At 45.2% G+C, this 16763-nt stretch overlaps 1 protein-coding gene across 1 annotated transcript; it reads left to right on the top strand.

Annotated features, from left to right (window-relative positions):
• LOC110404335 (organic solute transporter subunit alpha-like) lies at positions 997–15885 on the top strand. Its single transcript, XM_021408499.1, has 8 exons — positions 997–1156; positions 2114–2265; positions 2370–2443; positions 3868–4026; positions 10524–10635; positions 11312–11458; positions 12850–12955; positions 13392–15885. Exons 1-8 carry the CDS (start codon positions 1078–1080, stop codon positions 13571–13573), a joined length of 1011 nt encoding a protein of 336 aa, XP_021264174.1. The 5' UTR covers positions 997–1077; the 3' UTR covers positions 13574–15885.

Genomic DNA, 16763 nt, shown 5'->3' with positions numbered 1-16763 from the left:
CAGCTGAAAATGAATCTCTAACTTTTAAGCTTGCACCAATTATACTTCTATAGGCTCACGAGACAGGAGATTCTCTAATATTCGGTTTATGCTGCAGTATTTGTTCTAATTGTTGTTGCTGAATAACTAAAATATGACAGTAAAATCCAGAAGTGTAACCACATGGATTCTTCAAGGAACTGTGAAGTCAAAGCAGTCTCTGGGTTTCTTTTAAACTTGATAAAATATCTGGGAGTTCTGTCACTCCCATACTTAAAGTGCATGTTTCTTTAACAAAAGCATTGACAAACCCATCTCATTCAAAGAAGGGACTCCTTGGTAAGGAGTTGTTCTTCTTAGCTTTCAGGGAGTGTGAGAAGCTGGCAACAAAAATAACAGCAGATGAGAACCCCGTTGTCTTTGCTGAAGGGGCAGCTTCAAAGACCTTCGGCCATCTTTCCATCTCAGCAAATCCTAACTGGAGCTTTCAGTCTATCCAGAATGACAGCAGCATATGGGCTGGAAGGGACCTCTGGAGATCACCCAGCCCCCTGCTGAAGCAGGTCACGCAGGAAGGAATCCAGGTGGCCCTGCAGCATCACCAGAGAAGCAGACTCCACAGCCTCTGCGGGCAGCCTGTTCCAGTGCATCGGAATGCATTACCCATTCCCTTTTTCAGAAAACTACCTGGAGATGATGCCCAGCACAGACTCTGGATGCCACAGAGATTCTACTAGCAGTTGAAATAAATGTGGCAAAGTGGAGAATCCCTTAGCGCATTCCCACCCTCCACTTGCTCTCCTTCAGCCAGCACATAAGAACGCGCTGCTTCTCATCTCCTCCCAGCCAACATCAATGAGAAACCCCAGGTGGAGGTCTGCCCGGGAAGCTTGGCTTTGTAGCGGCCAAGCAGCCAGCCATCTCCACGCGCTGCCCTGGGTGCCCGGCCGCTGGGCGCCAGGAGGCAGCGCGGAGCGCAGCCCGGCGCTAATCATTAACCGCCCCGGGCTGCGCGCATCGCTGCTCCCGCACGCCCCGGGGCCGCCGTCCGGCTGCTCTCTCCCGGTCCCCCCGACGCCCGGGGGGCAGCGCGCCGCCATGGAGGGCGAGGCGAACGGCACCTTCCTCCCGTCCTGCGGCGGGAGCGAACCGCCCTACGCTCGGGAGCTGCTGGGGAGTAAGTGCGGCCGCCGGGAGAGGGAATCCCCGAGCTGCCCGGAGGGAGCGGCGCTGCGAGGGCCGCGGGGGTTGCCATGGAGAAGGCTGTGGGGAAGGGAGGAGGGGGGCAGCCCGCAGCCTGCTGGGCGAGGGGAGAGGGAACTGGGCAGGCGGGGAATGAGGGCTTTGGCCTGGCGGTGTTCTCCTACCCCACAAAACTTCCACTGAGCCTCGGAGGATTTTGCGTGCCTAAGGAAGTGATGCACAAAAGCCTTTGGACTTGCAAGGGAAGCGCAGAACTAATACCACGCAGATACGCTGCTGTTTGTAACCTGCTTAGTAAAGCTCCTAGAATAACCTCTGTTACTTGTTTATACTCATCTAAGAACGCTGGTTCTAGAACTCCCCTTCCCAAAGGGACTTTTGCATGATGCTTTGAGGCATGTCCTTCCTGTATGCTGCCCGTGGATTCTGGGAAAATTTATTCACAAACTTAACTACTTGAATCATCCTGTGAAATGAGTGGTCCATGGCTGTAGCTAAGGATGAATCACACGGCGGCTGAGGTTGGCAGGGCCCTCTGGGTCCATCAGGCCTAACCCCTGCCCTAACAAAACACCCAGAGCAGGGTGCCAGGTCCACATCCAGACATCTTCTGCAGATCTCCAGGGAGGAGACCCCACAGCCTCTGGGCAGCCTGTGCCTGTGCTCCATCAACAGCTCAGCACAGAAGTGCTGCGTGGTGCTCAGAGGGAACCTCCTGTGCCGCAGTTTGTGCCCACTGCTTCTGGTCCGGGCACTGGGTGCCACTGGAAGGAGCCTGGCTCCATCTTCGTTGACCCTTTGGCATGTGACGTTTCAGGAATAGGACTAAGTTGCCCCTCCAAGACACTGTTTTTATGTTAAATGTTCAAAATGCCTGTGGTATCAATCAGATTTTTGTTTGTTTTCTTTTCTCTCTTTTCTCTTTCTGTAGGCCTTGACCTAGCTGGTAGATTTCTCTTTGCGATCTTGACTCTGATGACACTAATTGCCAATCTGGTGTTTATAGAAGAAGTGATCTACATCTACAGGAAAATCCCCTCCTCCAAAAGATCAATTTTAATTTGGATAAATGCTGCAGCTCCGGTAAGTATTGTGGAAAATAATGTTGAAAATAGCCTTTCCCTGAAAATCTGCATGAGCCTGCTTTATCTCTACCCTCCACACAACCCTCCTCCCTTTCTCTGTAGGTGATTGCTACAACCTCATGCATTGGCATGTGGATTCCTCGCTCAACAATGTTTACAGATTTCACAGCATCAGTGTGAGTATTCTTCTCATTCCTAGACATTGCCCCAAACCCTGCATTTCTTCCCTTTAAACATCTGCTACTCTTGGTAAACACAGTCTTTTTGTAAATTTAACAATTTAGTAATTTTTCGTTTGAGTTGAAATCTCTTGGCATCTCCTTTACGAGAGGTGGAAAATGCTGAAGCAGTTCCCAGCACCACAGCCCCCTAGTGTGGGTGTGTCAGCGTGAAGAACAGTGACTTGCAATGTAATTGATTGTCTTGATTGACCGTACTTTGGAAGTAATACCCTTTCCTTTCTCTCTCTGAATGTCATGTGGAATGAGATTCTGACCTGTGGCTTCTCCTCTGTGCTTCTATTAATGATGAGCTGCGTAGGTCTGTTTTTAATGGCAGCAAATGTACCTCAAATGAGTATATCAATGTAAAAATGCTCCACAGTTGTCCAGACAAAAGCCCTGTCTGTGCGTGTGGCAGCTCTGACGCACAGAGCAGAATGAAGTGTGGTCCCCACTTTCTGCAGGCGATGGGGCAGCTCCATAGGCAAAGCCAGGTGTGGGGAGCCTTTGGTGCTCCAGAAGGGCCGGAGTGGTTTTGGAACCGCTGCAGGACCTGATCTCAGAGCCTCCTGCATGGCCCCAGTGCATGTCACACTGCACGTGCAAAGAGAACAGAGTAAAGAAAGGTGGAAAACAAACTGGTGGGACTTTTACTGTGCCACAGTTTGTGCAGGACTTCTGAGAACCCAGTCCTATGGCACTTTTAGCCCATCTCAGTCTCTCTCCTCCCTTGCTCAAGCTGCAGATTTGTGTTCCCCCCCTTGTCCCATCACTCCCAGTTCTCCAGCTGCTCTGCAAGCTCCTTCAAGGAGTTACTGCAGCTGAAGAGGCCCTACTTTATTTGGTGGGACTGGATTGCAGTGAAACAGTTCTCTAATTCAGAATGGGATCAGGAGGAAAGGGTGGCTGCACTACCTGTTGTTCTGGGAAGGGCTGAGAACGTGCTGCTGGTGACGGAGGGAGAGGTGGGGCTGCAGTAGTCACTGCTTGGATCAGCTGTGGCTGCAGAGGAACTGCACCCCAACTGGGGCAGCACATAGGATGTTAGGTAAACACATACATAAACCTAGCTGAGTGGGTTTTTTTTTTTGTTGTTTTTTTAAGAGGAGGAATAGGACTTGCTTTGAAAAGCTTGGGCTAGTAAGGACTAGATAAGTGGTAGAAAAATACGTCCATAATGACTTGGGCTGGAGAAGCCACCAGCACACTTAAGGAAAAGACCTGCAGATTTTTCACAGCTAGTGCTATGCTTTCTGCTTATTGTGAGGCACAAACTTTAAAAAATGTGGACAGAAGGTTCAAAAAACCTGCACAGCTCTGGCAGAAGCACATGAGAGACGAGCAGGAAAGCTCAAGCTGGCTCTTTCTTCCTCTCCTAGATTTTTTGCCATAGTTATTCATAAATTCCTGATGATGATGATTAAAGAGTGTGGGGGTCAAAAGCTGTTCCTGAAACGGTTCGAAAATGGTCACTTCAAGATCAGCACGGGGCCCTGCTGTTGCTGCTGCCTGTGCCTGCCCGGTGTGCGCATCACTAGGTGAGTTGCCCTTTAAGATTTCCCAGCGGGAAATCTGCTGCTGGAATCCAGCCAATTTGGCAAGCCTCGCTTAGAGCAAAGGGCCTCCCTCCTTCCCGAAAGCCAGTTTCAGGCTGTCTCTTAAACAGTGCCATCCCTCGGGGCTGTACAGCACCGCTTCTTTCTCATTTTTATAACATGGAATTGTGTGTAAGAGTCGAGAGCATGAGGTAACTCAGTTTAACCCAATGCAGAGTTTCTGACTCATGGTAATGTTGAGCATGGTGGTGTCTCCTCAGCTGATTCCACTGTTTTTCAGGAAACCTTTTCTCTAGTAAGCAGAGAAAGAATTTCCACTCTAGAAAATCTAAAAGTGGAGATTTTGGCTTCTTTTCATTACAGAAGGGAACAAGCATCTCCAGACTGGGTACTTTTTGGAAACAAAACTGTCAAATTGAGGCTGTCTTGAAAGAAAATTTCTCTTACTTCACTAAACTGAAATATTTCATTCTGACTTAGTCTTTGAAACTACTTCAGATTAAAATATTTTCTTGAGCAAAAGGTGGATGTAATTCCTGGAAAGCTGAGATCACAATGAAATGGCATTGGCTGGTGAAGGAAAACCAAATATTTTTTTTTCTGCTAAACTTAGTAGTAAGGCACCTTTGAGAAGTGCGGTAGCAATGGAGAGCTGCATCTCCTCAGGAGGTGGTGCAGCGTAACCCTGCCCTCATGGAGTGCTGCCTGCTGGGCCTCCACCTCCGGCCAGAGTCACCCCACCATCCACATGCTGCTCCCAGCCTGAGAGCCTCGTATGTTCCAGGGTTTTCCTCCTGGCACAGAGCACGAGAATGCTTCTCCCGTTGAAAGCAAAAGCTCAAGGACTGAGCGTGCGGCATAGAGACGATTCTGTGAGGGCCTGGACGTTTGTGTCAGAAGGAATTTTATGGGGCTTTCTGGTCTGTTTAAACAAAAAGGGCAAAGAGAAAGCAGCATAATGGTTTGTGAGGGATCCTGGAAAAAGCAAGAAGCAGTGCTGAGGGAATGGGGCTCAAGGGGTGCAGCATTGGAGCCTAGGCTGCAGTGAAAATTATGTGAAGAATTAAGCTTACATTATGTTTTTTCAAAAACCTCCATTTTTGTTGTAATAATTTTTCTTTAAACTACCACATCTGGTATTATAATTTTTTACTCTTATTTCCATGAATTTATTTTAATGGAATATCAGTATTTATTTATATGGAAGGGGCATCAAGAAGAGGAAAAAAACAACAAAGGAATGTACCTCTGAAAATGGATGCAATGTGATTATGTAAAATCAGCAACAACTGATGTGGATGTAAATGACTCCTAATAATTTTGATGGGCATAGATTCAGGCTCATGTCAACAGTCAGTGCTGAAGAAAGCTCCAGGACAGCACCGTGCTGCAGATCTGCCATGTCACCAGTGCATTTGTTTTTCTTTCCATGTCTGTCACCCTCTGTATTTTCTTGTGGTAGTTGAAGGATGAGGAGAGGCTCCTCCACTCTGCCTTCCTGTGATCATAACCTGTCCTATGACAGGTTATCCATGAATACTGAGAGTACTAAGGATGTTAGCCTTAGCAAAAGGGGGCTTTTTGCCCTGCTGTGGGCTTAGGGCTCCTTCTCTGGAGTCTGTAGCACTGGGAAACTCTTCTGCTGTCTCTGCTTTTGACTTCTAGCCCTTTCCCATTAGAGGGTATAGGTTTGTTTGTTTTTAAATGAGCAAACTGTGACAGAGAAAGACCAGTTTTATATTCCTCCCGTAGATACGCAAAGTAATAAGCTCTCCAGTAGGTACAGATCATAGAATCATAGAATTGCTCAGGTTGGAAAGGACCTTCAAGACAATCAAGTCCAACCGCAACCTAACCATACTACCCTAACTCTAACAACCCACCACTACATCATGTCCCTGAGCACCACATCCAAATGGTTTTTAAACACATTCAGGGATGGTGACTCAACCACCTTCCTGGGGAGCCTATTCCAGTGCTTAACAACCCTTTCTGTAAAGAAGCTTTTCCTGATATCCAACCTAAACCTCCCCTGGTGCAACTTGAGGCCATTTCCCCTTGTCCTGTCACCTGTCACCACTGAGAAGAGACCAACTCCGCTCTCACTGCAATCACCTTTCAGGTATTTGAAGAGAGCAATAACATCTCCCCTCAGCCTCCTCTTCCCCAGACTAAACAGCCCCAGTTTCTTTAGTCTCTCTTCATAGGGCATATTCCCTTCACCAGCCTTGTTGCCCTTCTTTGGACCTGCTCCAGCACCTCTATGTCCTTTCTGTACTGAGGCGCCCAAAACTGAACACAGTACTCAAGGTGAGGCCTCACCAATGCCGAGTACAGGGGCAGGATGACTTCCCTAGTCCTGCTCACCACACCATTCCTGATACAAGCCAGGATGCCATTGGCCTTCTTGGCCACCTGGGCACACTGCTGGCTCATAGTCAGCCGACTGTCCATCAGCACTCCAAGGTCCCTTTCCATCAGGCAGCTTTCCAGCCACTCCTCCCCAAGCCTGTAGGGTTGCCTGGGGTTGTTGTGACCAAAGTGCAGGACCCGACACTTGGCCCCGCTGAAACTCATACGGTTTACCTTGGCCCATTGATGCAGTCTATCCAGGTCCCTCTGTAGTGCCTTTCTACCCTCTGGCAGATCAACACACCCTCCCAACTTGGTGTCCTCTGCAAAATTACTGAGGGTGCACTCAATCCCCTCATCAAGATCATTGATAAAGATGTTGAATAGAAGAGGCCCCAACACTGAGCCCTGGGGGGACACTGCTTGTGCCTGGCCACCAGCTGGATTTAACTCCATTGACCACAACTCTCTGGGCCTGGCCATCCAGACAGTGTTTCACCCACCAGAATGTATGCCCATCCAAACCATGGGCAACCAGCTTCTCCACATGGATGCTGTGGGGGACAGTGTCAAAGGCCTTACTGAAGTCCAGGTAGACCACATCGACAGCCTTACCTTCATCCACTAAGCAGATCACCTTGTCATAGAATGAAATCAGGTTTGTCAAACAGGATCTGCCATTCATAAACCCATGCTGACTGGGCCTGATCCCCTGGTTGACCTTTAACTGATCCACAATCTCTCCTGAAATCATCCGTTCCATAACCTTCCCTGGCACTGAGGTGAGACTGATAGGTCTGTAGCTACCAGGATCATCCTTCCGGCCCTTCTTGAAGATGGGAGTCACATTTGCTAGCCTCCAGTCAACCGGGACATTCCCGGTTAGCCAGGACTGTTGAAAGATGATGGAGAGCGGCCTGGCAACCACATCTGCCAACTCCCTCAGCGCTCTAGGGTGCAATCCATCTGGCCCCATGGACTTGTGAGTGTCCAGCTTGCGGAGCAGGTCCAAAACCATCTCATCGTGGATTGTGCATGGCCTATTCTGTTCCCCATCCCCCATCTGCCAGCTCAAGGGGCTGTGTGCCCAGGGCGCAACTAGTCTTACTATTAAAGACTGAGGTGAAGAAGGCATTAAGTACCTCAGCCTTATCCTGATCCTTGGTCACTGAGTTGCCTTCAGCATCCAACAAGGGATGGAGATTCTCTCTAGCCATCCTTTTACTGTTGATGTATTTATAGAAACATTTATTGTTGTTCTTCACCTGGCCAAGTTCAGTTCTAGCTGGGCTTTGGCTTTTCTAATTTTCTCCCTGCACAGCTTCACTACGTACTTGTAATCCTCATAAGTTGCTTGCTCCTTCTTCCAAAGACCATAAACTTTCCTTTTGTTCCTGAGTTCCAGTTTAAGGTCTCTGTTCAGCCAGACCGGTCTTCTACCCCGATGGCTTGTCTTCCCTGACTTGGGGATGGTCAGCTCCTACACCATTAGAATAACTTCCTTAAAGTATTCCCAGCCATCCTGGGCTCCCAAGCCCTCCAGAACTACCTCCCAAGGGACTCTCTCAACCATGCTCCAAAAGAGGCCAAAGTCTGCCCTTCAGAAGTCCAAGGCTGCAGTTTTGCTGATTCCCCTCTGAGGTTCAACAAGGATTGAGAAGTCTATTATTTCATGATCACTTTGCCCCAGACGGCCTCCAACCTTTACATCCCCCACAAGGCCTTCTCTTTTAACAAACTGCAGGTCCAGGATTTTGCTTCCCCTTGTTGGCTCCTTCACCAACTGTGTCAGAAAGTTGTCTCCCACACACTCTAGGAACTTCCGGGACTGTTCCCTTTCTGCTGTATTATAGTTCCAGCAGATGTCTGGGAAGTTGAAGTCCCCCATGAGAACAAGGGGTAGAGACCTCGAGACCTCACCCAACTGCCCATAAAGTATCTTATCCACCACTTTGTCCTGGTTGGGTGGTCTGTAGCAGACTCCCACGATTATGTCAGTCTTATTGGCCTTCGCTTTTGTCCTAACCCATAAGCTCTCAACCCTATCATCACCATCATTAATTTCCATACATTCATATTCTTTCTTCACATAGAGGGCTACATCACCACCTTTCCTGTCTTGCCTATCTCTTTTGAAAAGTCGGTAGCCATTAATCACAGTATTCCAGCTGTGTGTGCCATTCCACCATGTGTTCGTGATGGCAACTATATCATAGTTTTCTGACTGCACAATGGCCTCCAGCTGCTCCTGTTTGTTACCCATGTTGCGTGCATTGGTGTAGATGCACCTGAGCTGGGCCACCTTATGAGTGGGAGAAGCCCTAATACCCTCTTGACCATGCTCACGTGTTTCCATAGCCACCAACTTCACATCATCCCTTGTGTTCTTCCTACAAAAAGGCGTGTTGTTCTCCTCCTTGACCATGGCTGTGGGATCTTACTAGCTCAAGCCCCTCCCACTGGCTCATTACATACAAGCTCCTTACTAGCGACCATGGTTTCACCCCCACCCCCCTTCATACCTAGTTTAAAGCCCTATCAATGAACCTTCCCAATTCCCATTGTAAAACCCCTTTCCACTGATGGAATAAGTTATTCCTATCGGTTGCCAGCAGGCCTGGTCTCGTGTAAATCAAGCCGAGGTCAAAAAACCCAAACCCTTGCTGGGCACAAGAGGCTCAGAGCCAGATATTAATCTGTTGACCCATCATGTTTAGTCCCTCATTATTCCTTATAATTGGAGGGATAGAGGAGAACACAACTTGTGCTCCTGAACCCTTGACCAGATGCCCTAAGGCTCTGAAGTCCTTTTTCATAGTTCTGAGGGAGGTTCTTCCTATTTCATCACTGCCTACCTGAAAGGAAGGAAGTTTCTTCTTTACATCTTTAACCCAGGCTCCCGGGAGGCAGCAGACCTCCCTGTGTAGAGGGTCAGGTCTACATATTGGGCCTTCTGCTCCCTTCAGCACCGAGTCAGCAACAACAATGACCCGTCTTTTGTTCTTTGCTGAGGAGGTTTTAATGTTGAGGGTAGTCCTGCTAGGCTTCGAAGACACCTCCAAGTGGGAAGAACCATCATCTCCACCACTGTCCAGCTGTCCCCGCAGAGCACTGTACCTGTTCTGCAGGGGCATCTGGGGACGGAGGGGAATCGCCGGGCGGGTGTGCCTGCACCACCGAGCAGGGACCTTTTGCCATTGCCCCCTGCCCCCCCAGTTCATCACCGTTGTTAGGTGGGGGAGAAGACAGGGGGTCACTGCAGCAGGAACACTGCTGCCTGCTGGTTCCTCCCTATTACCTGTTTGCAAGGCGGTAGGGGGTGACATGCTTCATGCAGGGCCACAGCTGGCTGCCTAGATCTCAGGGACGGTGGGGACTGGCACCACCGATCAATCTCCTGTTCACACTCCCTAATACTCCAGTTGTGTCAGAAGAGGTCTAACAGTAAAACCTGCATTTGCAAGGAAAACAACTCCTGGCATTGCAGGGAGTACAGTATTTGTCATATTGCTCTTCAAAGCCGATGGGAGTAAGTCAGGCTATCTGTGGCAGGGATCAAAGCTCTGTAGTAGTTTGCTGTTCAGCTGAAGATTGTTCTGCCCAGTTTTCCCAGAGAACTGAAATAATGAGGCAAGAAGGCAGCAGCAAGTGGCATTGTTCAGAACTGGTTATGCTTCTGCCAGCTCTGTGGTTTGCTCTGGGGCAGGCAGAGACATCCCATTTTGTCCCTAGAGGTGTTCAAGAAACATGTAAATGTGGTACTAAGGAACATGGTTTAGTGGACAACATCGGTGGTTGGTGGACGGTTGGACTAGGTGATCTTGGAGGTCTTTTCCAACCTTAATAATTCTGTGATTCTGTGATTTTTCTCAGCTTTGGTTAATCTTAATTGCTGCCAAACAAGAAAATTACTGCTTTTGGAGACACTTTAATAGACATGTCTTTAAATAGGCGTCCAGGTAATTCTTAGGAAGTTTTTTGAATCTTGGAGCTGTTTCTCCCTAGACCTTAGCTGTGTGCAGTAGGAGTGGAGATTTTTTGCTGTTTGACAGCATCAAAAAAATGCTATTAATGTTTCTAATAAGATTTTTTCCATCTGTGATATATATATATCTTTTTTTGGTCAGGCGATCCCTCTTTTGGCTGAAGCTGGGCACCTTCCAGTTTGCTTTATTTCGACCCGTGTTCATGTTTCTGTCAACAGTGCTTTGGACCAATGGCAATTACAGCTTTTCCAATGTAAGTGAATATTTTAATCAGAGATGGTCTACAGGACTCATAGCTTTTGGTTTGATTTTAGTATCTTAGCCTACAACTAAACTCTGGAACCTGAGAGCATTTCTGACTGAAGTATCTCACTTCAGAATGTGTTTCCTGGCCACTCTTGGAAAGAGCCTGGGTCTTGGAGTGGGCTGGGCTCTGTACAGCTGGAATAGTAGGACTACACATTGCCCTCTGGGGTATACTCGCCCTGTGTATTGTAGGGTACAGCTTTAAGAAACAATTGTAAGCATGGATGTGTAATCAGAAAGCCTAATTCTATGCTTTTCTGCAAATGATGGCAGGTAGTACAAAGCAGAGGTCCAGTACTGTGTAAGCTGCAAGATGATGGAAAACTATATCCACTAATAATTGTGCAGTATTTTTGTTGTTGTTTAATACTAGTTAAATAGACAATCCCTCTGAGATGGCATGCTGAGTACATTGTCATGAGCAGCTGAGCACTCTCATGTGTTGCTGCAGTCAGACAGAGAGGCTGTGTCATTCTTTACAGGTTTACTGTAGCAGGTAGCACTCTGTTGGTACCACACAGTTTTCCCATTTTAATGTCAGCATCATTCAGTTTGCAATGCTGCCTGGAAATAGCAACATTTATGCTATAAAGGTTTACAGGTGTGTTTGATTTGCTTTTCAGTTATCTCTCAAAGGAGCTGCAATATGGATTAGCTGCTTCATTGCTATCCTTACCATTATTGCCCTGTGGCCAGTTGGAATCGTGTTTCAACAAGTTAGGGTGCTCCTTAACTGTAAGAAGATCATCCCGAAGTTTGCTCTTTATCAGGTGAGAAATTTAATTTCTGATAAGAATTGATCTTACTGTTGATGTAACACCGTCTCTCTGGTTTTTAGTCCTTTGCTTAAGGATTACAGTACTTTTTTTTTTCATTAAATGCACTGTGCAAAAGCACATTTTTACCTGATTAAGGCTGCATCCCTTTGAACCACTTTCCTTGGCTGCTGTTCAGTGTCAGTTTGAGCCAATTTACCTCTACGTGTTCAAGCATGCTGGAGATGTGAGCCATGTAAAATCCATTCATCTTGGGGCACCTGAAATCAAAACAGAACCTTCTGCAGAGCTCAAAGGAAGCTTTTTAGATGCCACATCCTGAAATACAATGTTAAAAAGCTGGTGTGTTCTTCTAAAAATGAGGAGAGGATATGGAGCATTGTGTGAGTGGGTTTTGTTTAAAATGTTTCAGCAAGTCTTTTTGTTTTGACAATATTTTTCTTGGCCATTGTGCACTTCAGAGTTAGATGATAATGAAAATACTGTGTGGGACTCCTTTAAGCAGTAAGGAACAGACCCAGGTAGGTTACGGGCAGGGACAGGGCCACTCTCTCCCCCATCGCCCAGAAGAGAGTACAGTAGAATTCTTGGCTATACAGCCATCTAGTACAGGACATGTAGAAAGGCTGGTGTGCTAAGGGCTCTGTTAACAAGATATAAAACCCTTATAAATGCAGAAAGCAGGATAGTTGCACATGCGTAGCTACATAGACATGAATCTAGGTTTAAGATGGCAAACCCTGTGAGCGTGAACGGTTATACTGAGAGAGTTACACCAGTGCGTAGAGACACATTGATATATTTGGTGAAGGTCTAGCTCAGTGAATAGTAGGTAAAATAAAGTGTGATTATTGCTGAACCCAAACTGGAGAGACCTTCATCCTTTCTGGCAAAAAAGACAGTCTTGTATAAATAACTTGGGGAAGACTGCATCTCTCTGCTGTGGCAAAAAAATGAGACAACAGAAAAATCATTCTTCAAGTGCTTCTTCCCACTAAGTAAGAGCATAAGCTCTTAGATTAACAGGAAGCTTTTAAGACATTTTTACTTATCACTCAGAGCTCAATGTTGTTTAAAATCCCCACTGGGAGATCTCTCTCTGTTGTACCTCCCAAACAAATAGCTGAGGAAATGGTTCTAAAACAGAGGTTTAATTTAATACTCACATTTCAAGCAATTGTATCCTGACCCAAAGATGAATTGTGCAGAATGGCAGGCAGCCTGGTGGGAGACGGAAGAAAGGGAGAGCAAGAAAGGAGGAATGAGCTAAAGGAATGAGCTCAAAGAGAGTCTATTATGAAAGCAGAACAGTTGTGTGAAATATAATCCTTTTTTTTTTTTTTTTTTCTGGTAACTAAGGCATCTGTTTTATCTTTCTGGTGCAGTTTATCCTCATTCTGAACCACTTGCAGACAGCTATTATCAACATTTTGGCTATGCAAAGAATTATCCCTTGTGCTCCACCGCTGTCTTCTCCAGCAAGAGGAGCATGTAAGTACTTTTGGAAAGGATGTTCTTCATTTACTTATGAAGGTGTCAGTTCAGTTTTGCTAACTGCAATATCTAGTGTTTTCCCACAATATTTCCTGGGATCACATAGCTTCTGGAGAATCTCAACTTTTATTTAAAAAAACATCAACATAATTTTTATAGCTGTCATAGAGAAAAACTTGATAATGAGTTTTTAAGAGTCGTGATTAGAAACTGGAGGAAGAGAAATCGACACGCGTGATTACTGTTAAATGGCTTGGATTTTGGATGTGTAATTTACTGCTTGCTGATTGATGAGCAATACTGTAACTCTGTAAATGATTTTGTTGCCGAGAGCGAGAGGCACTCTGCTATGGGAACAGAATGGTAACATTTGTTCCTTTTGCACAGACAAGGATTAATAAAATGGTCTTTTTTTTCCTTTTTTTTCCCCCAGATATAACCCACCAGATCCTCATCATGGAAATGTTTCTGATAACTTTAATCTCAAGGGTGGTCTATCGAAGGAGATACAATGAGCTTGACCCTCCAGAGTGTATCGCTGAAGAAGCTGGGGTCAAGAAGCAGACTCCTATCCTGAATGTCACCGTTAGTGAAGATGGATTGCGAGGGTTTTAGAAGCCTCCAGTGCTCCTGTTCTGCACGTGCTGGAAGCTCAGCTTCAGGAGCTTCTTTCACTGCGTATAGCCACAGTGCATGTCAGAACAACTTCTGACAGAAATGCCTGCGAGCTGTACTGAAAGGACCAATGACTGGAAAGATAACCCTATTTATTTTCCAGTGATATGTGCATGGTGTGAGTGTTTGCATACCGTGTACTTTTATCTTGTTCTTCAGCACTTGATGATAGTCAAACAATCTCATAATGTGATTTTTTTTTTAATTAGCTATTAGAATTGCTATGATTTAATCTAAAGCCGTTCCTGCTTCATCTCTATTGATCTCATTTAATTTTGTTTCAAGTAGCCTGGATTGTTGTCATATGTCCAAAACAGCATATTCCCATCCTTCCTGCATTAAAATGTATCAGTTCTCACCCAGTGTTACGAGGTCACCACAGCTAGTTCTAATCAGTAAATATTTGTTTTGAAGTCCTCAAACTGGTGTAGACCCTCCTCTTACTTAAATGATGATCTCTTTAGGACAAGACTTTTTATATTCCCTGGTGTTTCACCTCCTAACCTGGTAAATACACAGTTGCCATTTGTAAATATGTCATTGGCTGACGCTCTTGCTAGAGAAGGGAGATTCTCTGTCGCTGGTCTAGAAAAAGAAAGTAGGAGTGAGTCTGAGAGGTGTTCTGTTACTGCTGTGTGGTGTTATGTAAAACTTCCATTCTTTGTGTGGAAAATGGGATTTATGATACTCAGAATCCTTGCATTCAAGGTGGCTATGGGAATGAGACTGCTGAAAGGAATCTCTTTCAAAAACCTATCTCCCCAGCTTCTCCAGCCCCAAATCTGACCTGCCTAGTGTTTGTACCCATTGCTCCATTTTGCTGAAAAAGCTTAATTTTTTTTTTTTCCAGAAGATCCCAACATTCCTCCATGAGCCTAATTATTTTGATTCAGCTCACTATATTTTGTAATATGACAGCATGTTTGGTAAGCCCTTGGAGATGCTGCTTATTGTGGAAGGAGATGCAGAACTGTATGCTAGCACTCATCTCTCCTCACCTAGTGTGATCCCTACAAGTAAATACTTCATCCATATAGCAGGAATGTTTATTCCTTAAGGAGACTGGGAAAATGCTTCATGTTGGAAAAGATGTTAATAACATCCTTTACCAATATGATATCAAACGCAACTTTTCATCAGAGCCAACCGAGGCAGGTAGTGGGGCTTTATTTCTCATTTACAAGGAACTCCAAAAATATTTTCAGTTTGGGAATTGGCTGTGGAAAATGAAATACTCCAAAAACCTCAGATGATGAATAAGCTGGGAGAAGAAAAAGATGTTGAATTAAACAGAATGTTTTCTTTCTGACTTAGGTCAAAAATAGTATTTTCTTTAACAATAGGATTCCATGATATTACAAAAACTGAATTATTTTTGGTTTGAAGTGGTTGAAACAATTTTATATGATTTTTTTCTAAGCAGGCAATCTATGTAATTGATACAGATTCTTGAACTGTATTAATGTGAGAGAATCTACATTTTTTCCTTCAAAAATAATTTAGGTGAAAATTTTCACTCTACTCTGGAGTGTGTCAGTAGAATTAACAAATCAGCTGATATCTTCTTAACATGAGAAATCTTAATGTAATTTAACATTATGGCTATTAGCATATTCCTAATGTTGCTTTATATCAGTCTAGGGCAGATACATTTGTAATGTTTCTCATACCAACTTGCGGAGTTGTACATCATAACAGTAGTGGGAATGATTGGCTGTGAGTTGAAGAAGGTTCAAAATTAGGAAATAAAATGTGCTGAGTTGGTATTTTGTGAATTGCTGTGGAAAAGGCTTTAGTTACTAGATCAGTTGAGTGCTACTGGAAAATGTTTTCTATAGCAGTTCTGTCAAGGTGACGTCTTGGTGAGTGGGGTCTGTTGCATGAAAGAACAGGTCTATGTGCTGAAGCATGGACAGTTTTGAAAACAGATGGAGCACATGGAGAAATGGTGGTCTCTGTGTGTCCTATGAAGGCAGCTGAAGGCCACAGCAAGAGCCTTCTCCCATTCTTCCTCTGGGGCATTTGTTCAATGGACAGAGGCTTTTCCTTCCACCATTTTTGGTCTGGTCTCTGTCATCTATCTGAAATGTCTGCTAAATGTGTCTTGTAAACATCGGTGTAGGCCTGATTTATCTATAGGTGTCACTAGCTGTTATGCTTTTGGGCAGATATTTAATATTTATTGTCGTATTCTTCTGCCATTCTTCAGCAATAAAATGTACTGTCAGGTGGTGACCGTCAAGTGGACATTACATTTGACAGCAGACACATTCCTTTTTACTATGTAGTCTAGCTCCAGAAATCACTTGCTTACACAGAACCCTCTTCAGAGCAAAATTGGACATACTTCAATATGTTCCTAAGAGCTTTCCTGAGCTACAGCTTACATGAATGCATGGGCTTTATTGTTACGAATCCTTTCATCTTCTTGAGGTTTGTAAATTACGAATTTCTTCCCCAGCTCAGGCTCAGAGCAATGGCCCACGCAATGTAGATGTCTGTGTCTGACAGGGCAGGGCATCTAGGAGCCAGCAGGCAGGGCAGCGGGTGGCTGCACTGTGGTACGTTCATTCAGATATTCTTGAAATGAGAACATTGCAGATCACAACCTCCAGGTTGGACCTCAGGCAGTCTGAGTGAGGAAAAGCAACAAAGAGAGCAGGAAATTCCTCCAGCCTCGGTTCTGATAAGGATCCCTTTCTGGTCAGTGAAAGTGGGTTTGTCATTTGAGCACGTGAAAACCTTCAACAAAAGTTAGAATATAACAAATTTCACAACTCATTTTATACTGCTGCTGTAACATAATAAGCATTAAGGTGAGCACCTAATCTTTATGATGACTTTCCCTGAGATTACCATGTGAGGAAAGGTAAAGGTAATTTTATTGGTGTCTTTCGTGATGACAAAAAGTACCAAAATCATTAAATAGAGAGATGATATGTGATCAAAGGTTAAGAGAGTATAGGCAGTGGAAAACAATGAATGAGAACGCAGGGGAAAAGATGAGTTTTGTATTTTGGGTGGCCATGCACTAAAAACACAAATGTGAAAGTGAACACAGACAGGAAGCCTTCCTGAGCGCAGCATACAGTTATATAGCACCCGGGAGCACAGTCAGTGCTAGCACCCT

The sequence above is a fragment of the Numida meleagris genome, chromosome 1, assembly GCF_002078875.1.
Source record: "Numida meleagris isolate 19003 breed g44 Domestic line chromosome 1, NumMel1.0, whole genome shotgun sequence".
Classification (NCBI taxonomy): Eukaryota; Metazoa; Chordata; class Aves; order Galliformes; family Numididae; genus Numida; species Numida meleagris.
Note: the sequence above shows the minus strand (reverse complement) of the source record. Positions and strands in the feature narration are given on the sequence as shown.